The sequence below is a fragment of the Oncorhynchus mykiss genome, chromosome 12 (assembly GCF_013265735.2).
Source record: "Oncorhynchus mykiss isolate Arlee chromosome 12, USDA_OmykA_1.1, whole genome shotgun sequence".
Taxonomy (NCBI): Eukaryota; Metazoa; Chordata; class Actinopteri; order Salmoniformes; family Salmonidae; genus Oncorhynchus; species Oncorhynchus mykiss.
In genome coordinates this window covers 92,458,493-92,486,264 of record NC_048576.1, presented here as the reverse complement: position 1 = coordinate 92,486,264, position 27,772 = coordinate 92,458,493, and the positions used below count along the sequence as shown (strand labels likewise).

The 27,772-nt window shown below is 41.9% G+C and overlaps 1 protein-coding gene across 1 annotated transcript; it reads left to right on the top strand.

Moving 5' to 3' along the window:
* LOC110486093 (transmembrane protein 235) lies at positions 1–27,772 on the top strand. The gene is made up of 4 exons (XM_036939193.1): positions 1–536; positions 1,956–2,036; positions 6,038–6,175; positions 26,613–27,772. Exons 1-4 carry the CDS (start codon positions 365–367, stop codon positions 26,843–26,845), a joined length of 624 nt encoding a protein of 207 aa, XP_036795088.1. The 5' UTR covers positions 1–364; the 3' UTR covers positions 26,846–27,772.

Sequence of the window (27,772 nt, the reverse complement as noted above, 5' to 3'; positions counted from 1 at the left end):
GGTGTACTTACCCAGGAGTGAGAAGTGGGTTACATAAGGACCCTCTCAGTAGTGTCTAATTATACATCGGTCGGCTACTCTCTCTCCCGTTATTTACTATTTCAAAGCGCAGTTGTCTTTTATTATTCGTTCCATTATATTCGACAATATCAAAACAGAACCCTCTTGACCAGATGTTGCCGAGAATAATTTGACAAGTCAGCACCAGACGGCGGGGAGAAGAATAAAGACCATGTTGGAGAGCTTTGCGCATTTCTCCATCTCGGGTGCCCGGTCCAGAACGTTATGTGATACGGATTTCTTTGTGACCATGACGTTCATTTGAATTGCTCACGGTTTTGTTTTTAACGAAGTTTAATTGACAATGAAGTACGGAATGGTTGTTATCACGGCTGGCTTTTCAGGTTTACTCAGCTTCAGCCTTCTTGCAGTGGCAATTGGCAGCGACTATTGGTACATCATCGATGTGAACAAGGCGAACCAGTCGGACTTGGAGGACCTGAGTTCGCATTCCGGTCTCTGGAGGATCCGTGAAGGTATGTCCACGTATTTTTTTTTTAAGCACCCCAAATTAAATGCCATAGCCTAGCACACTTTAATATTGCGGTTCAATATTGCGCTGTGTTTTCTGGTAGCTTGTCATATAACTTGAAATACATATGCCACATTTAAACAACGGAGTCTACCTGTTTCACCACCCATGTCAGCCTGCTTCCACGACCCACTGGCCACAGACGTCCGTTCAACGTCTAATTGTAATGTATATTTGGTTGAGTTGTCAACTAACGTGAATTAAACGTGACATCAACCAAAAATGTCCTTTGGGTTAAAAGTTGGATGGTTAAAAATAAGACATTCCCATAAATGAATTACTTTTTGCAAATCCAATCACTTTTCAATGTTTATTCAACCTCATCACATTTTTGTTTTCCTCGCTTTATTTTAGATTACATTTATTTAAATTCAACATCAAAAACTGAATCGAGTTTCACTTTCAAAATGCTACCTCATTCAGAATGGACCCAATGCTGGTCCATAGCCATCTCTGTTGTATGCCAGCTAATCTCTTCCCCACCCGAGACGCGTTTGCATACACAGGACATTGTAATAAACAGGTGCACTTTAGAAGCATTTTTTCCACATCTGTTTTATTGTACTCCTGCTCATTTACATTTTGCATATACATTATTATTAATAATATTATTATGATTGCTATTAATATTATCATTATTATTTTTGTTATTTTTCGTGTTATTATTATTATCACTATTGTTATTATTATTAATCTGATTGTTATTGTTATTATTATTAATAATATTAATTGTATTATTATTATTCACATAGCTCACCTGTATCTTTCCGGCTGTTTTTTCAACTGCATCTCAGTCAGCCTAGAGCATATTTCCTGTTCCAGACAGTGGGTGCGTCCCAAATCACACCCTATTCCCATAAAGCTCTGGTCAAAAGTAGTGCACTACATAGTAAATAAGGTGCTATTTGGGATGCAAACATAGGGGAGTGACACATTACGCAGGGAGCGCCTGCAGTGTCTGTTAGTGTATCAAGTCAAGTGCTACACCACAATACTGCAGTACAGTGTGTCAACAGTATAAATCATTGCTATAGATTTGTTGATTCATGGCCTGTAAAGAGTTCTGTCGGAGAGCTCAGAGGTGAAGCAGCTGTCGATGTTAGGCACACACTTAGTAATAGGATATTAGCAACCATATAGGTGTTACACAGCCATAAGTGTGTTGTGTCATAGGCCTACCTTTTGACTGGTACTTTAACATCGTCATGTATGTCTACCAGTCTGAGCGGTCCAACATATTATGCAATATCTGCCATTTAGCAGAAGCTTTTATCCAAAGCGACGTACAGTCATGCATGCCATTTTACGTATCGTCTACCGGTCTGAAAGGTCAGCACATATCTTCTGTTTGCTCTTTCTACAGGGAAAAATGGCACCTCTTGGCCAATCCAGTCCTTCTTTGTGGATACCTCCAACAAAACTGACATAGAGAAGCACCTTATCAGTGAGTATGTGGCCTCCGACGCCTTCGACATGAAGACTGTATTTGGGTCCCAAAATGGCACCCTATTCCCTACATAGTGTATAACATTTAACCTATGAGCCCTGGTAAAAAGTAGCAGTGGTGGAAAAAGTAACCAAGTGTCATACTTGAGTAAAAGTAAAGATACCTTAATAGAACATAATTCAAGTAAAAGTTAAAGTATGAATTATAAAAAAAATCCTTATTTTAAGCAAACCAGACGGCACCATTTTCTTGTTATTTTCTAATTTTCAGACAATCCAGGGGCACACACCAACACTCAGACATCATTTACATATAGCCAGGGGCACACACCAACACTCAGACATCATTTACATATAGCCAGGGGCACACTCCAACACTCAGACATCATTTACATATAGCCAGGGGCACACACCAACACTCAGACATCATTTACATATAGCCAGGGGCACACTCCAACACTCAGACATCATTTACAGATAGCCAGGGGCACACACCAACACTCAGACATCATTTACATATAGCCAGGGGCACACACCAACACTCAGACATCATTTACATATAGCCAGGGGCACACTCCAACACTCAGACATCATTTACATATAGCCAGGGGCACACACCAACACTCAGACATCATTTACATATAGCCAGGGGCACACTCCAACACTTAGACATCATTTACAGCTAGCCAGGGGCACACTCCAACACTTAGACATCATTTACAGCTAGCCAGGGGCACACTCCAACACTCAGACATAATTTACAGATAGCCAGGGGCACACTCCAACACTTAGACATCATTTACAGCTAGCCAGGGGCACACTCCAACACTCAGACATCATTTACAGATAGCCAGGGGCACACTCCAACACTCAGACATAATTTACAGATAGCCAGGGGCACACACCAACACTTAGACATAATTTACATATAGCCAGGGGCACACTCCAACACTCAGACATCATTTACATATAGCCAGGGGCACACTCCAACACTCAGACATCATTTACAGATAGCCAGGGGCACACTCCAACACTCAGACATCATTTACAGATAGCCAGGGGCACACTCCAATACTCAGACATCATTTACATATAGCCAGGGGCACACACCAACACTCAGACATCATTTACAGATAGCCAGGGGCACACTCCAACACTTAGACATCATTTACATATAGCCAGGGGCACACTCCAACACTTAGACATCATTTACAGATAAAGCATGTGTGTTTAGTGAGTGTGTCAGATCAGAGGCAGTAGGGATGACTCTTGATAAGTGTGGGAATTTGACCATTTTGCTGTCCTGCTAAGTATTCCAAATGTAACAAGTACTTTTGGTTGTCTGGGAAAAAGCATGGAGTAAAAAGTACATTCTTTTCTTTAGGAATGTAGTGGAGCAAAAGTAAAAGTAGTCAAAAATATAAATAGTAAAGTACAGATACCCCCAAAAAACTACTTAAGTAGTAATTAAAGTATTTTTACTTCAGTTCTTTACACCAGTTAGGGCACAGCTGTAGTTAGTTCTAGCTCTGTCACACCCACACAAAACAGCACAGGTTGTTGAGTCTGTACGATGGGCTCAATGTTTACAAAGTGAATCAACATCATTGCACTCCACTTTAACAATACAATATAGACCCCATAAAATGATAAGGTTCATTACTAAGCACGTACAGTTGAAGTTGGAAGTTTACATACACCTTAGCCAAATACATTTAAACTCAGTTTTTCACAATTCCTGACATTTAATCCTAGTACAAATTTTTACATACACTCAATTAGTATTTGATAGCATTGCCTTTAAATGGTTTAACTTGGGTCAAACGTTTCGGGTAGCCTTCCACAAGCTTCCCACAACAAGTCAGGGCTTTGTGATGGCCACTCCAATACCTTGACTTTGTTGTCCTTAAGCCATTTTGCCACAACTTTTGAAGAATGCTTGGTGTCATTGTCCATTTGGAAGACCCATTTGCGACCAAGCTTGAACTTCCTGACTGATGTCTTGAGATGTTGCATCAATATATCCACATAATTTTCCTCCTCATGATGCCATCTGTTTTGTGAAGTGCACCACTCCCTCCTGCAGCAAAGCAACCCCAAAACATGATGCTGCCACCCCCGTGCTTCACGGTTGGGATGGTGTTCTTTGGCTTGCAAGCATCCCCCTTTTTCCTCCAAACATAACGATGATCATTATGGCCAAACAGTTCTATTATTGTTTCATCAGACCAGAGGACAGTTCTCCAAAAAGTACGATCTTTGTCCCCATGAGCAATTGCAAACCGTAGTCTGGCTTTTTCATGGAGGTCTTGGAGCCGTGGCTTCTTCTTTGCTGAGTGGCCTTTCAGGTTATGTCGATATAGGACTTGTTTTTACTGTGGATATAAATACTTTTGTACCTGCTTCCTCCAGCATCTTCACAAGGTCCTTTGCTGTTGTTCTGGGATTGATTTGCACTTTTCGCACAAAAGTACGTTCATCTCTAGGAGACAGAACGCGCCTCCTTCCTGAGCGGTATCACGGCTGCGTGGTTGCATGGTGTTTATACTTGTGTATTATTGTTTGTACAGATTAAGCATGCTGTCATGTGCCTTTTACTGAGGAGTGGCCTTCGTCTGGCCACTCTACCATAAAGGCCTGATTGGTGGAGTGCTGCAGAGATGGTTGTGCTGCAGAAATGGTTGTCCTTCTGGGAGGTTCTCCCATCTCCACAGAGGAACTCTGGAGTTCTGTCAGAGCGACCATCGGGTTCTTGGCCACCTTCTTGACCAAGGCCCCTCTCCCCGGATTGCTCAGTTTGGCCAGGTTTCCAGCTCTAGAAAGAGTTTTGGTGGTTCCAAACTTCTTTCATTTAAGAATGATGGAGGCCACTGTGTTCTTGTGGACCTTCAATGCTGCAGAAATGTTTAGGTACCCTTCCCCAGATATGTGCCTCGACACAATCCTGTCTCGGAGCTCTACAGACAATACCTTCGACCGCATGGCTTGGTTTTTGCTCTGACATGCACTGTCAACTGTGGGACCTTATATAGACTTGTGTGTGCGTTTCCAAATCCTGTCCAATCAATTTAATTTAACACAGGTGGACTCCAATCAAGTTGTAGAAACATCTCTAGGATGATCAATGGAAACAGAGTGCACCTGAGCTCAATTTTGAGTCTCATAGCAAAGGGTCTGAATACTTATGTAAATAATACATTTGCAAACATTTATGAAAACCTGTTTTCTCTTTGTCATTATGGGATATTGTGTGTAAATTGATGATGGGAAACAAATAATTTAATCAATTTAAAATAAGACTGTAACGTAACAAAATGTGGAAAAAGTCAAGTGGTCTGAATGCCCCCCACACACACCCTCAAGCACACAGTGATGTTTCTAGGCATAAGCGACATAAGTGGCAACTAGGGGGCCCACAACCCGATTTAGTAAGTCAGCCGGGGTCTCAACGTAATGTTGAGAGTTAGAATAGTATAACCATTTTGAAGATTGTTAGTGCATCTGCAGTTTTCCTCTTGTTATGTCAATCATTGACAGTCACTTAATTAGCCCATGAGAAATAACATTTCTCTATGCAAAATGTGTAGAATTGCAAGACATTAACTTCAAAGCTGCAAAACATTCTCTCGGCCACCAAGAGTGGCCTTTACCTTTTTTTGCCCGTGAGGTGGGGGGGCATTACCGTGAGGTGGTGGGCATTACCTTGAGGTGGGGGGGGCATTACCGTGAGGTGGGGGGGCATTGCCGTGAAGTGGGGGGCATTACCGTGAAGTGGGGGGCATTACCTTGAGGTGGGGGGGCATTACCGTGAGGTGGGGAAGCATTACCGTGAGGTGGTGGGTCCCCCCAACCAAATATCGCTTATGGTCCCCGAAACGCTAGAAACGGACCTGCTCACACACACACACACCATGCAGAAATGTTTTTGTGAGAGGACAATGTACAGTGTATTTCTCCAGCTCACAGTAACCCTGCTTTGCATTCTGGGTCTCCCTGCAGACTCCCACAAGGTCATAGTCACCCTGCTGCCTCTCAGTCTGTTGCTGGTGGTGTTGGGAGGGATCTGTGGTCTGGTCAGCTCTCTGGCCAGGAATCCCAGCCTGCTGGCCGGCTCCGCATCCTACTTCCTCTTCTGCAGTAAGTGACTTTCTGGAGCATCCCCTGGTGTTCAGGCCTGGGTTGTGTTCATTAGGCACTAATTGGAGGAGAATGGACTGAAACGGGGACTACATGGACTTGTCCAATGAGAAACACTCTTATTTTATTTTTTTATAGATTTTTAAAAATTCTGTTGTGTGCCCTAATGAACACAACCCTGGTTTTCAGACAAGGGTTAAAATAGTATTTGTGTTTGCTTGAGCTTTCCCAGCACAATGGGATACAATAGAATAGTCCAAAAGTGCAAACTCTGCCCACCTGGCACTCAAGGTGAACCTTTTGAAAGAAAACAATATGAACCCTTGTTTTCATGTTGTTCTGGAGCTTGTGGCAGTGAAATGGTTATTTTAGATTGATTCTATGTTGTACTGATATGAATGTCTTGTTCAACTGCTTTAGGCTGAAATTGTACAGTGCATGATGCTGAAAGGTTAAAGACCAGTGGGCATTTTCTAGCTGTCAGTGTGTGTGGATGTGTGGGAGGATTTGAGTACACACATTCTCATACTGTTGTCTTTATTCAATTGAAGGTTGCTTTCAGCTTTCAAATCAACTCAGTTTTCTCTCTGAAACATGCTTAAATAACCTCATTCAAGGATTTTTAGAGATGACAGCAAATATGTCTTGAAAGGTTGAGATATTGTACTGAATACTTTCAGTCAGGGCCGGTTTAATGCAGGGGCTTCTCGGGGCTGAATGCAGGGGCTTCTCGGGGCTGAATGCAGGGGCTTCTCGGGGATGAAGCCCCTGAGCCCAAGCCCATAGATCCAGCCACAGGAGTGTAAAATACACCAGAGAGCATCATTTAGCCACAGAAGATGAACAGCCCCCCCCCCAAAAAAAACAACAACAACTGTGGATTAAAGAGATCCTTTTGAGGCATCAATATGAGTCAGAAACAATTATTCAGGTGTCATAATTGACTACAAAGTGTAAATAGAATAGTTTTGGTCGTAAAGTCAGTTTTGACTACAACAGAGTTTGTAACATCTGTGCATCACACTGGGTAAATGACGGTTGGGTTTTGATTTGACAATGTCCATTTGCCCATTAACATGGGGTGAATAGCTGTGGAGATTGCTCTCTATCCAATAGCATTGACAGTGAGACAGGCCTGCCCAGAAGCTATGACTTTTTACACAAGATATCACGTTGTGCATTTTATTACTTGAGAAATACTGCACCAAATACCTTAGTTAGATGTTAAAATGGGCAACTACAACATCCTTGGCCAAAACGTCAACGTTTATTACAGATTTCTTGAGTTATTTTAGATTCATTCTTGGGACTTTGAGGGAGGGAAATAGGCTTCCACGTCTACAGTGTCTCATGGGGAACAAACATCAATAACCAAATGTGAAATCGGCCAGAAAACTGAAATCTTGTTTATCGAATGAGCAACAAAAAAACATGTACCAATCTGAGTGTTCAGTGGTTCTTTAAGTTTTATCACAAACACATACAGGTAACTGCTAAAATAAAGGAAACACCAAGATAAAGTGTCTTAATAGGGTGTTGGGCACTACATGCTCCCAAAAGAGTTTCAATGCGCCTTGGCACAGATTCTACAAGTGGACCTAAACCAGCACCCCAGGGGCACTGCAGCAAGACACTGAACCACTAACCTGCCCCAGGGGCACTGCAGCAAGACACTGGACCCTTAACCTGCCCCAGGGGCACTGCAGCAAGACACTGGACCCTTAACATGCCCCAGGGGCACTGCAGCAAGACACTGAACCCCTAACCTGCCCCAGGGACACTGCTCTGCAGCTGACCCTTTGCTGCTTCCAGCTTCTAGGATAGGGCTTTTCAACTACGTCCCGGAGGTCCAAAACACTTCTGGTTCTTTGTTTTCACCTGGTAGTTATTAATTGCACTCACCTGGTTTCCCAGGTCTGAACCAGTACCTGATTAACAGGAGATGAAAAACAGGAGTATTTTGTCCCTCCAGGACCGACATTGAACAGTCCTGCTCTAGGGGAATAAAACAGCCTTGAACAGCCCTGCTCTAGGGGAATAAAACAGTCTTGAACAGCCCTGCTCTAGGGGAATAAAACAGTCTTGAACAGCCCTGCTCTAGGGGAATAAAACAGCCTTGAACACCCCTGCTCTAGGGGAATAAAACAGCGATGAACAGCCCTGCTCTAGGGGAATAAAACAGCGATGAACAGCCCTGCTCTAGGGGAATAAAAAGCCTTGAACTGCCCTGCTCTAGGGGAATAAAACAGCCTCGAACAGCCCTGCTCTAGGGGAATAAAACAGCCTTGGACAGCCCTGCTCTAGGGGAATAAAACAGCCTTGAACAGCCCTGCTCTAGGGGAATAAAACAGCCTTGAACAGCCCTGCTCTAGGGGAATAAAAAAGCCTTGAACAGCCCTGCTCTAGGGGAATAAAACAGCCTTGAACAGCCCTGCTCTAGGGGAATAAAACAGCCTTGAACAGCCCTGCTCTAGGGGAATAAAAAAGCCTTGAACAGCCCTGCTCTAGGGGAATAAAACAGCCTTGAACAGCCCTGCTCTAGGGGAATAAAACAGCCTTGAACAGCCCTGCTCTAGGGGAATAAAACAGCCTTGAACAGCCAAGCTCTAGGGGAATAAAAAAGCCTTGAACAGCCCTGCTCTTGTCGTGAGTAACAGCCTTTCTGGAAATATAGATGCCTTTGCTGGGAAGGGATGAGTTCCTGTCTAGCCTCCGAAAAAGAGCGTAGGTTCACAATCTCACACAAAGAAGACATCTTTCATTCATCCGTTTTTTTCTTTCTTGCAGCAGCAGAATAAACATTATGAGAGTGTCAGGTCTCGTCATGTCTAACCCTTACATTTTTATCCCTCCCAAAAAAACAGCTCTTGGTCTACCTAATGGAGATAGGAACACCTTACGTGATGCCCACTTGACAAGAAAAAAGCTTTCCTTGTGAATAGCTTCTGATGACAGCACTCAGCACCTCCAGACAGAATCAAATATGAGATCTAATCCAGCTGAGACTGAGTGAAGTGCTGTGATGAATAAGCAAAATACACACACATTTCAAATTGGCCCCACAGGGAAATAAAATAAAACCATGACTGTTTTTGCAACACTTTCTGTGAGGCACACTTACTGTATATAAAGCATTATACGTAAGCTAGTATATTATTTAGTTTATACTTCTTTACCTCAAAAATATATATTTTTTTGTTGGGGAAAGAAGGAGCCATGTTATTTATGTTCCTCTTCCCAATGCAGGTTTGATTCATCCAAGAATGCACATAAAGATAGTATTATGTCATTTCTATATTATTATAGTAGTAGTTTTATTACATTACATGTAACTTACCTATAGAGTACTTGACTTTGTAACTACTCCCCCAATACCAGTTCTACCTACTTGGGTGATGCCCTGGCAGCTGTTGGCCCAGAAAGCCCACCACTCATCAGTAGTCCAGAGTAGGATGGTACAGTCCTACGCCAAGCCTCTGCCACACACCTACCACACACCTCTGTCATCACCACACACGTCTGTCATCACCGCACACCTCTGTCATCACCACACACCTCTGTCATCACCACACACCTCTGCCATCACCATCACCGCACACCTCTGTCATCACCACACACCTCTGTCATCACCGCACACCTCTGTCATCACCGCACACCTCTGTCATCACCGCACACCTCTGTCATCACCGCACACCTCTGTCATCACCACACACCTCTGCCATCACCACACACCTCTGTCATCACCACACACCTCTGTCATCACCACACACCTCTGCCATTCACCTCACACCTCTGTCATCACCACACACTTCTGTCATCACCACACACCCCTGTCATCACCGCACACCTCTGTCATCACCACACACCTCTGTCATCACCACACACCTCTGTCATCACCGCACACCTCTGTCATCACCACACACCTCTGTCATCACCGCACACCTCTGTCATCACCGCACACCTCTGTCATCACCGCACACCTCTGTCATCACCTCACACCTCTGTCATCACCACACACCTCTGTCATCACCACACACCTCTGTCATCACCGCACACCTCTGTCATCACCGCACACCTCTGTCATCACCGCACACCTCTGTCATCACCGCACACCTCTGTCATCACCACACACCTCTGTCATCACCTCACACCTCTGTCATCACCGCACACCTCTGTCATCACCTCACACCTCTGTCATCACCATCACCTCTGTCATCACCACACACCTCTGTCATCACCGCACACCCCTGTCATCACCGCACACCTCTGTCATCACCACACACCTCTGTCATCACCTCACACCTCTGTCATCACCTCACACCTCTGTCATCACCACACACCTCTGTCATCACCACACACACCTCTGTCATCACCACACCTCTGTCATCACCGCACACCTCTGTCATCACTGTGCACATAAATGCACATGCACATAAAGATAGTATTATGTCATTTCTATATTATTATAGTAGTAGTTTTATTACATTACATGTAACTTACCTATAGAGTACTTGACTTTGTAACTACTCCCCCAATACCAGTTCTACCTACTTGGGTGATGCCCTGGCAGCTGTTGGCCCAGAAAGCCCACCACTCATCAGTAGTCCAGAGTAGGATGGTACAGTCCTACGCCAAGCCTCTGCCACACACCTACCACACACCTCTGTCATCACCACACACGTCTGTCATCACCGCACACCTCTGTCATCACCACACACCTCTGTCATCACCACACACCTCTGCCATCACCATCACCGCACACCTCTGTCATCACCACACACCTCTGTCATCACCGCACACCTCTGTCATCACCGCACACCTCTGTCATCACCACACACCTCTGTCATCACCTCACACCTCTGTCATCACCTCACACCTCTGTCATCACCACACACCTCTGTCATCACCACACACACCTCTGTCATCACCACACCTCTGTCATCACCGCACACCTCTGTCATCACCACACATCTCTGTCATCACCGCACATCTCTGTCATCACCGCACACCTCTGTCATCACCGCACACCTCTGTCATCACCACACACCTCTGTCATCACCACACACCTCTGTCATCACCACACACCTCTGTCATCACCACATACCTCTGCCATCACCACACACCTCTGTCATCACCACACACCTCTGTCATCACCACACACCTCTGTCATCACCACACACCTCTGTCATCTCCACTGTCTCCGCTTTTTGACTTCTCAACTCAACACCTGGAATTTCAAACTCAAAACAACTAAAAAACTGACTGCCAGCTTTGCAGTCTTTAAACGCCATTGTGGGTTAAGATAATTAAGATCAACGTTATACTAATTATTAAAACAATATGTTTATACTGTATATATAATACATACATATATTTACACATTTACAGAGAGAGAGAGAGAGAGAGAGAGAGAGAGAGAACAGCCTAGACTTCTAGATATTAAGATGAGAGTTAATTTGCAATTGCCAACTTGTTATGAGAAACACTCACATAGAGCAGCCAACTGTGGCAGCTGCCAAGAACAGATGAATCTTACTGAAAAAAACATGCCTTTCCTCCCACTGACACTACAACAGATCATTCTCTTTCTGAATCCACATTCTGATCAAATCTTATTGTGTTACACAGCTGATTCCCTGTGCTATTACTTAGTCTGGGCCTGTTTGAACTAGGACTTCAGAGTTCTACTGGGCTTTTGGAATTACTTAGTCTGGGCCTGTTTGAACTAGGCCTTCAGAGTTCTACTGGGCTACGGTATTACTTAGTCTGGGCCTGTTTGAACTAGGCCTTCAGAGTTCTACTGGGCTACGGTATTACTTAGTCTGGGCCTGTTTGAACTAGGCCTTCAGAGTTCTACTGGGCTATGGTATTACTTAGTCTGGGCCTGTTTGAACTAGGCCTTCAGAGTTCTACTGGGCTATGGTATTACTTAGTCTGGGCCTGTTTGAACAGGCCTTCAGAGTTCTACTGGGCTATGGTATTACTTAGTCTGGGCCTGTTTGAACAGGCCTTCAGAGTTCTACTGGGCTATGGTATTACTTAGTCTGGGCCTGTTTGAACAGGCCTTCAGAGTTCTACTGGGCTATGGTGTTACTTAGTCTGGGCCTGTTTGAATAGGCCTTCAGAGTTCTACTGGGCTATGGTATTACTTAGTCTGGGCCTGTTTGAATAGGCCTTCAGAGTTCTACTGGGCTATGGTGTTACTTAGTCTGGGCCTGTTTGAATAGGCCTTCAGAGTTCTACTGGGCTATGGTATTACTTAGTCTGGGCCTGTTTGAACAGGCCTTCAGAGTTCTACTGGGCTATGGTATTACTTAGTCTGGGCCTGTTTGAACTAGACCTTCCGAGTGCTACTTATATTTCACTCTGGTCTTCAGGCAGCAGGCTGGTTTGAATGAATGTTGTGATGAAAACACAAAGCACTATATTTTCCAGTTTTTTTCTCCTACCTGTCCAATATTACAGACATTACAGAGATCCATCTGTTCCGTCTTTGTACTGGATGTGCACACCTTCTACTTGAGACAAAGATAGACTCACTCAAACAAAACACACACACACACACAAACTCACACAGACACACACCTCATACACACACAGACTCCTGTACTCACACACATGCATATGCCCATACTCACAAACACACGCACATACACGCACACTCACATACACACACACTCACAGACACACACACTCACAGACACACACACTCACAGACACACACACACACACAGACAAGGCTGCTGTCCCATGTACTGCTACACGGTTGATTAATATACTGGATTCTCAACAGAGCTCACTGTAATATATCTGTTGCTGTAGATATCATTATTCATTTATATTTTTGGTGTATATACTCATAGATTACGTTTGGATTAACGATAGTGTTGTTTGGGTTGTTAACTAGATTAGTCCTAACATTCATGATTTAACTAGTTTAGTCCTAACATTCATGATTTAACTAGTTTAGTCCTAACATTCATGATTTAACTAGTTTAGTCCTAACATTCATGATTTAACTTGTTTAGTCCTAACATTCATGATTTAACTTGTTTAGTCCTAACATTCATGATTTAACTAGTTTAGTCCTAACATTCATGATTTAACTTGTTTAGTCCTAACATTCATGATTTAACTAGATCCGTTCTAATATTCATAATTTAACTAGATTAGTCCTAACATTCATGATTTAACTAGTTTAGTCCTAACATTCATGATTTAACTTGTTTAGTCCTAACATTCATGATTTAACTAGTTTAGTCCTAACATTCATGATTTAACTTGTTTAGTCCTAACATTCATGATTTAACTAGTTTAGTCCTAACATTCATGATTTAACTTGTTTAGTCCTAACATTCATGATTTAACTTGTTTAGTCCTAACATTCATGATTTAACTAGTTTAGTCCTTACATTCATGATTTAACTTGTTTAGTCCTAACATTCATGATTTAACTAGTTTAGTCCTAACATTCATGATTTAACTTGTTTAGTCCTAACATTCATGATTTAACTAGTTTAGTCCTAACATTCATGATTTAACTAGTTTAGTCCTAACATTCATCATTTAACTTGTTTAGTCCTAACATTCATCATTTAACTTGTTTAGTCCTAACATTCATCATTGAACTAGTTTAGTCCTAACATTCATCATTTAACTAGTTTAGTCCTAACATTCATGATTTAACTAGTTTAGTCCTAACATTCATGATTTAACTAGTTTAGTCCTAACATTCATGATTTAACTAGTTTAGTCCTAACATTCATGATTTAACTAGTTTAGTCCTAACATTCATGATTTAACTAGTTTAGTCCTAACATTCATGATTTAACTAGTTTAGTCCTAACATTCATAATTTCTTGTTCCCAGTGTTTTATTATTATTTGTGTACTTGTTTTTTTTTGTTCCTCTCTTAGGAGCCAGTAACACAAGGATTTCATTACAACCACTATAACATCTGATAAAGTGTGTACTACACCAATTGATTTGATCCTAGAATATAACATTAGATAGGCCTACATTGGTGTCACAAACATAACGATGCTGACTGTTGTCAATCCAAAATCCAATGCATGACAACATACCTTGCCAAGGCATGTTTTTTTTGTCCTGCTTAATTCAGTGGTATCAACAAGCTAAATTAGAAGGGCTTATTCTATCTACAGGATCCATATTCGAACTACTGAGATAGTTTGAACTACTGACATAGTTTGAACTACTGACATAGTTTGAACTACTGACATAGTTTGAACTGCTGAGATAGTTTGAACTACTGAGATAGTTTGAACTACTGAGATAGTTTGAACTACTGACATAGTTTGAACTACTGACATAGTTTGAACTACTGAGAAGGTTTGAACTACTGACATAGTTTGAACTACTGACATAGTTTGAACTACTGACAGTTTGAACTACTGACATAGTTTGAACTACTGAGATAGTTTGAACTACTGACATAGTTTGAACTACTGAGATAGTTTGAACTACTGACATAGTTTGAACTACTGACATAGTTTGAACTACTGAGATAGTTTGAACTACTGACATAGTTTGAACTACTGACATAGTTTGAACTACTGACATAGTTTGAACTACTGACATAGTTTGAACTACTGACATAGTTTGAACTACTGACATAGTTTGAACTACTGACATAGTTTGAACTACTGACATAGTTTGAACTACTGACAGTTTGAACTACTGACATAGTTTGAACTACTGAGATAGTTTGAACTACTGAGATAGTTTGAACTACTGAGATAGTTTGAACTACTGAGATAGTTTGAACTACTGACATAGTTTGAACTACTGACAGTTTGAACTACTGACATAGTTTGGGCTAGCAGGTTCATAAAAATGCTGCAAGCAAAGACACACAAGCTCATGGACAATGCCACACACCCACTGTACAGCAGGGAATGAAGCGCAGGAGCAGCTACAGTAGCAGGTTCATCCTGCCCAGAAGCTCCACAGGGAGGTTTAGACGATCATTCTTACCCACAGCCATGAGGCTTTTCAATGATTAACTGATTTACGATGTCTTCTTCTTATAAATGTTGTTGTTGCTTGTTTCCCCAGAGGAGGATAAACAACAGCATTTCGTTACTCCTTGAATTGGATTGTGTCTTTTATTGCTACTAAGGTGCAGGTGCCTTCATATCTGTCTTAATGTGTGTTTTTGATCATATGTTTGTCATTGTTATGTATTGATGATGTTGACTGAAAACAATTTCCCAAGTACGGATCAATAAAGCACTACTCTACAAACTCTGCGAGTTTGGTCTGACAACTGAGGGAGTTTGGTCTGACAACTGAGGGAGAGGGAGTTTGGTCTGACAAGTGAGGGAGTTTGGTCTGACAACTGAGGGAGTTTGGTCTGACAAGTGAGGGAGTTTGGTCTGACAACTGAGGGAGTTTGGTCAGACAACTAAGGCAGTTCTGTCTGAACAACTGAGGTATAACAACTGAGGGAGTTTGGTCTGACTACTGAGGGAGTTTGGTCTAACAACTGAGGGAGTTTGGTCTAACAACTGAGGGAGTATGGTCAGACAACTTAGGGAGTTGGACAGACAACTGAGGGAGTTTGGTCTAACAACTGAGGGAGTTTGGACAGACAACTGAGGGAGTTTGGACAAACAACTGAGGGAGTTTGGTCTAACAACTGAGGGAGTTTGGACAGACAACTGAGGGAGTTTGGACAAACAACTGAGGGAGTTTGGACAGACAACTGGGGGAGTTTGGTCAGACAACTGAGGTAGTTTGGACAGGCAACTGGGGGAGTTTGGTCAGACAACTGAGGGAGTTTGGTCAGACAACTGACAATGTCCTAATATAGATGCCATGTATGGGCTGGATGTTTATGTCTTCTACGTGGTAGGAGGTACAGCTCTATTCAGTCAGATCTACTTTAGCATTAAGACAAATCCCATGCAGCCTTGTTTATAAGTTCGAACACTGGAATGTGAGATGTAATCTACACCTCAGTTAGGATGAGAAAAATCCTCATTATTTCGTTGATTTGAACATTACTTCTATATAGCCTTCACTTTCTCCTTCTGAACTTTTAATGTGAGTGGAGTGGGTGTGGCTTCAATTATTTCAAGAGCAGCTGATCACGGATTTGACAGCTCCAATGCAGTTCTATCTCCGACACCACTCCATAAGGAACATAGACCATTGACAAATGTCCCTCACCTCACTCTGAGGAACAGTTTCCTTGAGAAGTCTGGCAGGTTGCGTGATTATCGCTGGAGGCTAGCTTGTCCAGAGTTCAGCTGGAGAGCAGCCTGCTGGAGGAAACCAGTCAACACAACATCCATCACATCATGTATAAGATTAGCTGAATGCCACAAACCTAAAGGAACATCGTTTAATCCTGGTTCAAGTAGAAAATCCTACTTGTGGATGAAGCATGCAAACTAAAAAGGAAGATGTTTACTCTGGGATGATAAGAACTGTTGAAATCCTCCTCCTTATATTGGGATGGTCATTTCCTCTAAAGCACCCATTCCAATTACAGCCTTATAAAATGGAATCTAAATCTGTGTATCTAGGTAACTCTTGGATCACCCCTGGACATTATTACAGGTAGCTAAGAGTACGGCTGTTAATAGGACACCCCTGAAAAGCCCTACCAGCCTACCATTAAATGGAGGTAAGGAGCTGCTTAATGGGATGAAAGGAACACTGCATCACCACCACCACGGTAGCTAATGGCTCTGCCTAAGTAACAGAGTTTGAAATGTGGTGGTTGGAGCCGTCCATTTGGTATCCTTTGGGTGGCTCAAACCGTTGGAACGAATCAAGGGGAAGTGGTACTCGCTGTGAAAGCAACGTGACATCCGTAACACCTGCACTGGGCCTATTTTAAGGCTGTCCTGATGGAGAAGGTGAATGAAGGGTATCCATGCAAAAGGAAATAGATTAAATAGGTTTAATTGAGCTTGAGGACCGAGCTTTCTGAAAATTCCTACATTTGGCTTTAGAGTGGGAAGTAATGACAAGCTAGAGAAAGGCAAGGTCCTAATATAATATATTAATATAATAATATAACAATATATGCCATTTAGCAGACGCTTTTATCCAAAGCGACTTACAGTCATGTGTGGAGACATTTTACGTACAGTATGGTAAATGTGACCCAATTTGAAGTACTGTATTCCAAGACTATAAAACACAGAGGCGGTTCACTCATAGTGTACCTCTCTCCTTCTGTTTGTTCCTCTGAGATTCGGTAGCTGTTTTTATTTTTTTATCAATAAAACAATTGTAATCCTCTTTGAAACCAGTAACAACATTCCACAGCCGAAATAGAATCTACAGAGGCACTTCATTTGACACATTAGTCTTCATTTGCGGGCATAACGTGCTGTTCTGGTCCATGCAGGAGTCTACCTGCAGGAAAAACTGGTTGCCCATTGTGGATATACATGTGGATTTGTTTTTCAGTGTACATCAATCAACATTTGTTTTCCTGCTTGTGGCCCTGCTGTCCACCACAACAACCTCCCGTCCTCCAGAGGGAGAGGCTGTTCAGTATGAGCACCACGTACTGTAGTCATCTCCGTCCTGTTTACTGTAGTAATAGCCCTACCATCTCCTGAGCCCACACCTGTGCTCACATCTGACTTTACTCAAATTCTCATTATGCCAGTCTCCCAACAGACCCTAAAACAGTCTGGCTCAGTGGGAAGCTAGGGTGGATATTAGAACAGAGGACACTGGACATTAGAACTGTTCTAGAGACAGATATATTTTAGAGTCAGTTCTAGAGCTGGATCTATTCTAGTCATATCTGTTCTAGAGTCAGTTCCAGAGCTAGATCTGTTCTAGAGCCAAATGTGTTTTAGTCAGTTCTAGAGCTGGATCTATTCTAGTCAGATCTGTTCTAGAGCCAGATGTGTTTTAGAGTCAGTTCTAGAGCTGGATCTATTCTAGTCAGATCTGTTCTAGAGTCAGTTCTAGAGCTAGCTCTGTTCTAGAGTCAGATCTGTCTCTGTTATAATATCCACACTAGCATCCCACTTAGTATTCATAGTTCATGAACTATGACGCAGTGTATTGGGCATCCATTGTAAGTGTTGTGCTAGTATTGACATGAGAACATCACCCTCAGGACATGGAGTTGTTGCTTTTCTCAGTCACAAATGATTATTGCCATAGGGCCTGGTCATTGGCTAACATGCCCAAACACACACATTACAAGACATTGTTTCCAATCAATCAGATCTTTGGTCTTGTATGGTTTTTGTGCCTGTTCAGTCTCTCATGGGAATGTTTGTGACAAACACCTTTGAGGGCTGCTACAAATACTCTTACCCACAATGAAACTGTGTCTAAAACCCACAAATATCTTACCCACAATGAAACGTTGTCTAAAACCCACAAACATTCTTAACCACAATGATAAGTTGTCTAAAACCCACAAACACTGTTACCCACAAGGAAATGTCTAAAATCCACAAACACTATTACCCACAAGGAAATGTCTAAAACCCACAAACACTATTACCCACAATGAAATGTTGTCTAAAACCCACAAACACTCTTACCCACAATGAAATGTTGTCTAAAACCCACAAACACTCCTACCCACAATGAAACAGTGTCTAAAACCCACAAACACTGTTACCCACAAGGAAATGTCTAAAATCCACAAACACTATTACCCACAATGAAATGTTGTCTAAAACCCACAAACACTATTACCCACAATGAAATGTTGTCTAAAACCCACAAACACTATTACCCACAAGGAAATGTCTAAAATCCACAAACACTATTACCCACAATGAAATGTTGTCTAAAACCCACAAACACTCTTACCCACATTGAAATGTTGTCTAAAACCCACAAACACTATTACCCACAATGAAACGTTGTCTAAAACCCACAAACACTATAACCCACAATGAAACGTTGTCTAAAACCCACAAACACTGTTACCCACAAGGAAATGTCTCAAATCCACAAACACTCTTACCCACAAAGAAATGTCTCAAATCCACAAACACTCTTACCCACAATGAAAAGTTGTCTAAAACCCTCAAACACTCCTACCCACAATGAAACGCTGTCTAAAACTCACAAAGAAATTGTATTCAACAGGGAGCACTGAGAGCAATGTCAGCTATGATCTTTCAGCATTATCAGGGTAACACACAGGCTTATGTTTCTGCGTTATCAGGGTAACACACAGGCTTATGTTTCAGCATTATCAGGGTAACACACAGGCTTATGTTTCTGCGTTATCAGGGTAACACACAGGCTTATGTTTCTGCGTTATCAGGGTAACACACAGGCTTATGTTTCTGCGTTATCAGGGTAACACACAGGCTTATGTTTCTGCGTTATCAGGGTAACACACAGGCTTATGTTTCTGCGTTATCAGGGTAACACACAGGCTTATGTTTCTGCGTTATCAGGGTAACACACAGGCTTATGTTTCTGCGTTATCAGGGTAACACACATGCTTATGTTTCAGCATTATCAGGGTAACACACAGGCTTATGTTTCTGCGTTATCAGGGTAACACACAGGCTTATGTTTCTGCGTTATCAGGGTAACACACAGGCTTATGTTTCAGCGTTATCAGGGTAACACACAGGCTTATGTTTCTGCGTTATCAGGGTAACACACAGGCTTATGTTTCTGTGTTATCAGGGTAACACACAGGCTTTATTTCAGCGTTATCAGGGTAACACACAGGCTTATGTTTCTGCGTTATCAGGGTAACACACAGGATTATGTTTCTGCGATATCAGAGTAACACACAGGCTTATGTTTCAGCGTTATCAGGGTAACACACAGGCTTATGTTTCTGGGTAATTCTCTAAGAGCTTTCCACACCTAGATTGTACTACAATTTGTCCAAATAATACCTTTAAAATTCTTCAAATTGATTGTTGATCATTGCTAGACAACAATTTTCATTTCATTTTATCATTTTAATTTTCAAGCTTCAACGTCACACAACTCTCCTTCCATGGCCTCCAACTGCGCTTTAATGCAAATAAAACTAAATGCATACTCTTCAACTGATCACTGCCCGCACCTGCAAGCCCGTCCAGCATCACTACTCTGGACGGTTCTGACTTAGAATATATTGACAACTACAAATACCTAGGTGTCTGGTTAGACTGTAAACTCTCCTTCCAGACTCACATTAAACATCTCCAATCCAAAATTAAATCTAGAACCAGCTTCTTATTTTGCAACAGAGCCTCCTCCACTCATGCTGCAAACATACCCTCGTAAAACTGACCATCCTACCAATCCTCGACTTTGGCAATGTCATTTACAATATAACCTCCAACACTCTACTCAACAAATTGGATGCAGTCTATCACAGTGCCATCCATTTTGTCACCAAAGCCCCATATACTACCCACCACTGCGACCTGTATAATCTCGTTGGCTGGCCCTCGCTTCATACTCGTCGCCAAACCCACTGGCTCCAGGTCATCTACAAGTCTCCGCTAGGTAAAGCCCCACCTTATGTCAGCTCACTGGTCACCATAGCAGCACCCACCAGTAGCACGCGCTCCAGCAGGTATATCTCACTGGTTACCCCCAAAGCCAATTCTTCCTTTGGCCGCCTCTCCTTCCAGTTCTCTGCTGCCAATGACTGGAACGAACTGCAAAAATCTCTGAAGCTGGAGACTCTTACCTCCCTCACTAGCTTTAAGCTGTCAGAGAAGCTCACAGATCACTGCACCTGTACATAGCTCATCTGTAAATAGCCCATCCAATCTACCTCATCCCCATACTGTATTAATTTATCTTGCTCCTTTGCACCTCTTATCTTACCTCATTTGCACATGCTGTATATAGATTTTTCTACTGTATTATTGATTGTATGTTTTGTTTATTCCATGTGTAACTCTGTGTTGTTGTATGTGTCGAACTGCTTTGCTTTATCTTGACCTGGTCGCAGTTGCAAATGAGAACTTGTTCTCAACTGTCCTACCTGGTTAAATAAAGGTGTTCTCAACTGTCCTACCTGGTTAAATAAAGGTGTTCTCAACTGTCCTACCTGGTTAAATAAAGGTGAAAAATATATATATATATAAGTCAAAACTGTAACTCGGCCACATGAACATTCACTATCTATTTGGTAAGCAACTCCAGTGTAGATTTGGCCTTGTGTTTTAGGTTATTGTTCTGCTGAAAGGTGAATTAATCTCCCAGTGTCTGGTGGAAAGCAGACTGAACCAAGTTTTCCTCTAGGATTTTGCCTGCACTTAGCTCCATTCTGTTTGTTTTTATCCTGAAAAACTCCCCAGTCCTAAGCAATTACAAGCATACCCATAACATGATGCAACCATCACTATGCTTTAAAATATGGAGAGTGGTACTCAGTAATGTGTTGTATTGGATTTGTCCCAAACATAGCACTTTGCATTCAGGACAAAAAGGTAATTGCTTGGCCACATTTTTTTGCAGCATTTACTTTATTGCCTTGTTGCAAACAGGATACATTTTTTGGAATATATTTATTCTGTACATGCTTCCGTCTTTTCGCTCTGTCAATTAGGTTAGTATTGTGAAGTAACTACAATGTTGTTGATGCATTCTCAGTTTTCTCCTATCACAGCCATTAAACTATGCAACTGTTTTAACGTCACCATTGGCCTCATGGTGAAATCCCAGAGCGGTTTCCTTCCTCTCTGGCAACTGAGTTAGGAAGGAAGCCTGTATCTTTGTAGTGACTGAGTGCATTGATTCACCATCCAGTGTATTTTTTAAAATCCATATACCAATAGGTGTCCTTCTTTACTTGGGATTGGAAATCTCTGTGGTCTTTGTAGTTGAATCTGTGTTTGAAATTCATGTTAAACACTATTATTGCACACAGAGTGAGTCCATGTAATTTATTATGTGACTTCTAAATAATTTTTTTTTACTTCAGAACGTATTTAGGCTTGCCATAACAAAGGGGTTTAGTACTTATTGACTCAATACATTTAAGCTTTTCATTTTTAATTAATTGATAAACATGTAGAAAAACATATTTCCATTTTGAAGGCCAGTGTAGGCCAGTGAGCAAACATCTCAATGTAATCCATTTTAAATTAAGGCTGCAACACAACAACATTTGGAAACAGTAAAAGGGTGTAAATACTTTCTGAAGGCTCTGTAAATATACATTTAACATGACCCCCCAGGACATTTAACATGACCCCCCAGGACATTTAACATGACCCCCCAGGACATTTAACATGACCCCCCAGGACATTTAACATGACCCCCCAGGACATTTAACATGACCCCCCAGGACATTTAACATGACCCCCCAGGACATTTAACATGACCCCCCAGGACAGGGAGGACACTTCACATAATGACTTTCCCAGAATCAAAGAAAAATAAACACTCGGATGTCTGCAATGACCCTTGAGGTTTATTACGGATAAACAGACAGGCTTACATGTATTAGGGACACACAGGCCAGCTCATGTTTCTGTGTGTCAGACTTCTCCCTCAGGGCCATGACATTCTCTTGTGACTGACAAGTATATCTATTTGCATCATTTTATTTCAGACCAATGTTTTTCATAATCTGAAGAGTTTTGAATCTTGAGAAGTGTCATGACCAAATCTAAGAAGGCTACATAACCTAAGTATGCTTCAATAAGATTCATGTTGCAACAACATATTTTAGTTTTGTACAGAGGAAGTGGTCCATCAAAATGTATAATCTCTTCCAAGGCCACATTAGTAACAAACGCACGTCTACTGCTTCCTTGTTAGCAGAACATCAGTGTAATTGGCCCTAATTCACTCTCAAAGGCGCTGCTTGAATTAATTAATGTTAATCATATTTACAAATTAGGTACAGCCTCCACCCCTTGTATTTAAAGGGGGAATCCATGATTGGTTGTTTGGGTAAACGTCTCAGGGATGGGGCTGGAGAAATGTAACCACTGTCACATTTATAGAGAGAGCTATGGATGTAATGACTGACCATCCATGAGCTCAAACCTCTAGTTAGAACCATGTTTAGAGGCCATATAGTGGTTGTTTACGTTTACACTATTTACAAACAATGGAGTAAAACAAGCTCATATTTTGGGTTCTGATGGGGTACGACAGTTAAACTAACCTCAGAATCAGAATCACCTTAATTCGCAAGGCACATTTAGATTCACATGCTCAGAATTGTACTTGGTGATATGGTGCTGCTAGGGATAACATTTAGAGAAAGACAGTTTACACAAAGTTTACATATATTATATTCAAGTAGGTTAAATAAAAATAAATAAATAAAAGGTAGAGTGAACATAGACTTTAAGAGAGCAATGAGGTTATTCAATGTCTATACAGTCTATCAGAAATACAAAAACGTTTTTGTTCCCATGTTGTATTTGAATGTATGTTGTATGTGTATTATAATTCAACTACTGTTTGCACTGTAACTGTGGAAAAAAAACTATACAAATAGTTTTGAAAATAAAAAAGTGAAAATCATGGATGTACCAATCACGGATTGCCCCTTTAACACCTTGTGACGTGTTCAGGTTATGATCTGTTGTAAAGTTAGACGTTTTCAGAAAACACCTCCCTCCGCTTGATTATTCAGCTCATAGTCCAGGTAATTAGGGCTCTGAGCTGAGCGTGAAATTAGATCAAGTCTGGAATTTAGATGGGTATTTAAAAAGCCAGGCTATTCTAATAAGGGGCACAGATGTTTGTAAATGGACAATCATTATAGCTTTTTGTATCCCTTGAATGTCTGTTCTTTGTTCGTGTGTAAATGCCACACAGTTCAAAGATCTAAATATAATCATCTATCATTATTGCTGTTTGTGAATTAATTTCACGTACTATGCAATAGATATTTTTTGTCTGTGTGTTAAAGTCATTATGACATTGGACTAGTTGTTTCATGTATTGCATTTACAATGGACTAGTTGTTTCATGTATTGCATTTACAGCTGCACCATCGAGAGCATCCTGACCGGTTGCATCACCGCCTGGTATGGCAACTTCTTGGCATTTGACCGTAAAGCGCTACAGAGGGTAGTGCGTACGGCCCAGTACAACACTGGGTCCAAGCTTCCAGCCATCCAGGACCTCTATACCAGGCGGTGTCAGAGGAAGGCCCAAAAAATTGTCTGAGACTCCAGTCACCCAAGTCATAGACTGTTCTCTCTGCTACCGCACGGCACGCAGTACCGGAGCGCCAAGTCTGGGACCAAGAGGCTTCTAAACAGCTTCTACCCCCAAGCCATAAGACTCCTGAACAATTAATCAAATGGCCACCGGACTATTTACATTGACCCCCCCCCCCCCCCCCCCCCCATTTGTTTTGTACACTGCTGCTACTCGCTGTTTATTATCTATGCATAGTCACTTCACCCCTACCTACATGTACAAATGACCTCTAACCTGTACCCCCGCACTATGACTCAGTACCGGTACCCCCTGTATATAGCCTCGTTATTGTTATTTTATTGTGTTACTTTTTATAAATTTTTACTTTAGTATACTTGGTAAATGTTTTCTTAACTCTTCTTGAACTGCACTGTTGGTTAAGGGCTTGTAAGTAAGCATTTCACGGTGTTAGGTTCTTATTTTCCAGAGTAAATAACTCACAGACACTAGAGAAGCTTTAACCAAGTTTTAATTATTCCCAAAGGTTCTGTACAGCTGTATTCAGTCAACCCAACACTTCTCCTCACCTCCTCACCTCAACCCCTCATTCACCTAATCCACAGATGTCCATCTGTCTCCCCTGTATCAACACGGTGCTCTGCTCCCGTCCCCCAACACATTCCAACATATTCCACAGCTATCTGTCTTTCTATAGATATTCTATGCTTCTTCTCTATCATTTATTTTATATCTCAATGTTCAAAATGTGGAATCCAACAACGGTAAGGTCTGCACTTGTTGTATTCGGCGCATGTGACAAATAAAGTTTGATTTGATTTGAACTAAAGATAAAGAACATGATGAGGATGTAAACAGACTGTGTACCAGAAGGCACCCTATTCCCTACATAGTACACTACTTTTGAACAGAGGTATATTGGCCCATGTCAAAAAGTAGTGCACTATGTAGGGAATAGGGTGCCATTTGGGACACTGACAGAGCGATTGAGAGGACGTTGAGATGTTTGCAAACATTTTCCTCATAACTAGATTATAATAATGTTGACACAGCGTGAAAAGCCCATCTAGCTGGGATTACATCATCTCCATCAGATCGTTATACTGTAACTTAATGCATCAATTATGTATTATACCTCACAGGGTTTAGTTAAAAACTGATTAGGTAAATAGGTTGAATTCAATGGATAGTAGTAGTGTGTTTCTGTGGACAACAAGCTGGAACAAGCTAGCTCTATGATGATACTACTGACCTCGGTGGTCTCCATGGGAAAATGAGAGGAAACAGCGAACAAAGCCTGCGGTTTTAATATTGCCTGTTGGTCTTTTGTTTATGGGAAAACAACTAGACTGTGGGTATACTGTGGAATTGAGTGTTGAGATGTCTGAGATATTAGCTCAGCGGTCAAGAGATGGTCTCATGAATCATTTATTTTTGCCCTCATAGCTATAACAGGACTTATACTGTAGAAACAGATGGGGATTTGTAACCTCACTCCCCAGCTTGAAGTGCCTCTAGCCACACTGCTGAATTTATAGCTATTCACTAGTGTAGTTGGCTAAGACGTGATCAAGGAGGGCGGTCAGGTGTGTTTGTGAGGCAGTGGTCCAGGGTTCTAGTCTCGGGGTGAGTTGGCTAAGACGTTATCAAGGAGGGTGGCCAGGTGTGTTTGTGAGTCCAGGGTTCTAGTCTTGGGGTGAGCTTGTTAGGGATGAAGTGGTTAAGCTAAGCACAGTGATGTCTGTCACACTTACTGTGTTTTTCTTGCCAACCTTAGTTGAATGCACTGACCAGAAGGCCAGAATACTGATAATTACAACTGTGAGGTCAAGACCCACTAGATAACCTTGTACATTGTGTTGCATGACAGCTGTGTGCTAATACCTCTAGGGGATCTCAAATGTCTTTTCCCACAATCCTCTCACCTCACCTCCTCTTGAATCCCATTGGAAGAGATGGTCCGAGGGGAGGGACCTCAGATCTTCTCCAATGCTTTTTTTATGCATCCAACAAAATCATGATCAACTATAACTAGATGTCAACGCCGGACACTCCCAAGAGTCAATCTATAATTAGAACAATGAAGGAAATACTTGATCACTCACTGTATTTGAGTAACTTGGATTCAATCCAATGCACGTTCCAGAACAGCCAGACTAGACAGCTTTTGGTGGAGATCGCATTCATGATAAATACTGCAGATGATGGCAAGAACGTAAATTTACTTTAAAAAGTGTATTGTCAGCTGTCTAGTGTGCTGCTCTATAATGTGTCTTTGGTTGAATCCCGGCCAAACTTTGACTATCTGTCTGTATCCATCCAGGTCTCTTCACCCTCTCCGGGTTGAGTGTTTACGTCAGCTACTGCCAACGGGCTCGGGAACTGTTGGAACCTGAGATTCTGGCCAGCGTCCATGTGTCCTATGGCTGGTCGTTGGGTATGGCCTGTCTCTCCTTCAGCCTGGAGGTGACCGCAGGCCTGCTGCTGATGCTGGCTGCACGTAAGGCCCATCTCATGGGACGTGACCATGGAGTCACCATTATCGCCATGGCCTGAAGAGGGAAAGAGAACGGACTGAAACTGGAAGGGACTTCTGGAAGGGTCCATTCAGAATCAGTCATTTTCATTCTCTGTTGCCAAACATTTTAAAACGTTTTCTGTTGCGTGTCCTAATGAACACGACCCCTGACTGTGACCACTGATCAAACTCCCCAGTTCATTGCAACTCCAAAGGACTGACTTGTATGTTACATGTTCTAGCTTTCTCCTCTGAGCTACTGGTCCATATTAGGACAGTCTCAGGGCCAAAATAACTTGGCTCCACAATTCATCCCTCTCTGGACACATGGTCTCATTATTGGGGGCAGCAGCTCTATTTTGCTAATTGAAAGAAATGTGCAAGGATCCAATCATACACAAGGACACACAAAAATACACGCTTTCTGGCAATATTACATAGCAATTCACTAGATTTGAATGCTACAAAGGAGCAATGCTTTCGCATCCTCAATGGCTGGAGGGCAACAGTAGTTAATAAGGCTTTGATTACTTAGCTCCTCTATTTCCTCTTTGGTTTACTCAGGGTTCACAGCCCAGAAGCTACTTTCAGCACATTCCATACATTGTCACAATCTACTAATTTATTCATGTTGTGGCTCTTTGCTAATCGATGAGTTGTTGTGAGATGAAGAAAGACACAACGTTAATCACTAGGACATTATTGCTGTAGGGAAGTTTGGTTTTGGTTTCTCAGTCCACTTGTCTCTGTAATTGTGTATCGTAATGATAATAGGCATTGTAGAATTTAATTTGGAAAAAAGGAAATGATCCAAGTTTCAAAATGCTTTAAGCTAATAATTGTCTAGTAGACAGATGCCTGCCTTGTACTTGCATCATGGCAGTCTTGTGTGTGTTTGTGTTATGTTCCAACTCCTTTCAAACCTTGCTACAGTAACATTAAATCATACGGACTATGAGGGCTAA

What these genes read in the sequence shown, in the direction of transcription:
- LOC110486093 (XM_036939193.1), top strand. Translation starts at nt 365, where the DNA reads ATGAAGTACGGAATGGTTGTTATCACGGCTGGCTTTTCAGGTTTACTC. An exon ending in CATAGAGAAGCACCTTATCA is followed by an intron (nt 2,037 to 6,037) that starts GTGAGTATGTGG and finishes GTCTCCCTGCAG; the next exon opens with ACTCCCACAAGGTCATAGTC. An exon ending in ATCCTACTTCCTCTTCTGCA is followed by an intron (nt 6,176 to 26,612) that starts GTAAGTGACTTT and finishes GTATCCATCCAG; the next exon opens with GTCTCTTCACCCTCTCCGGG.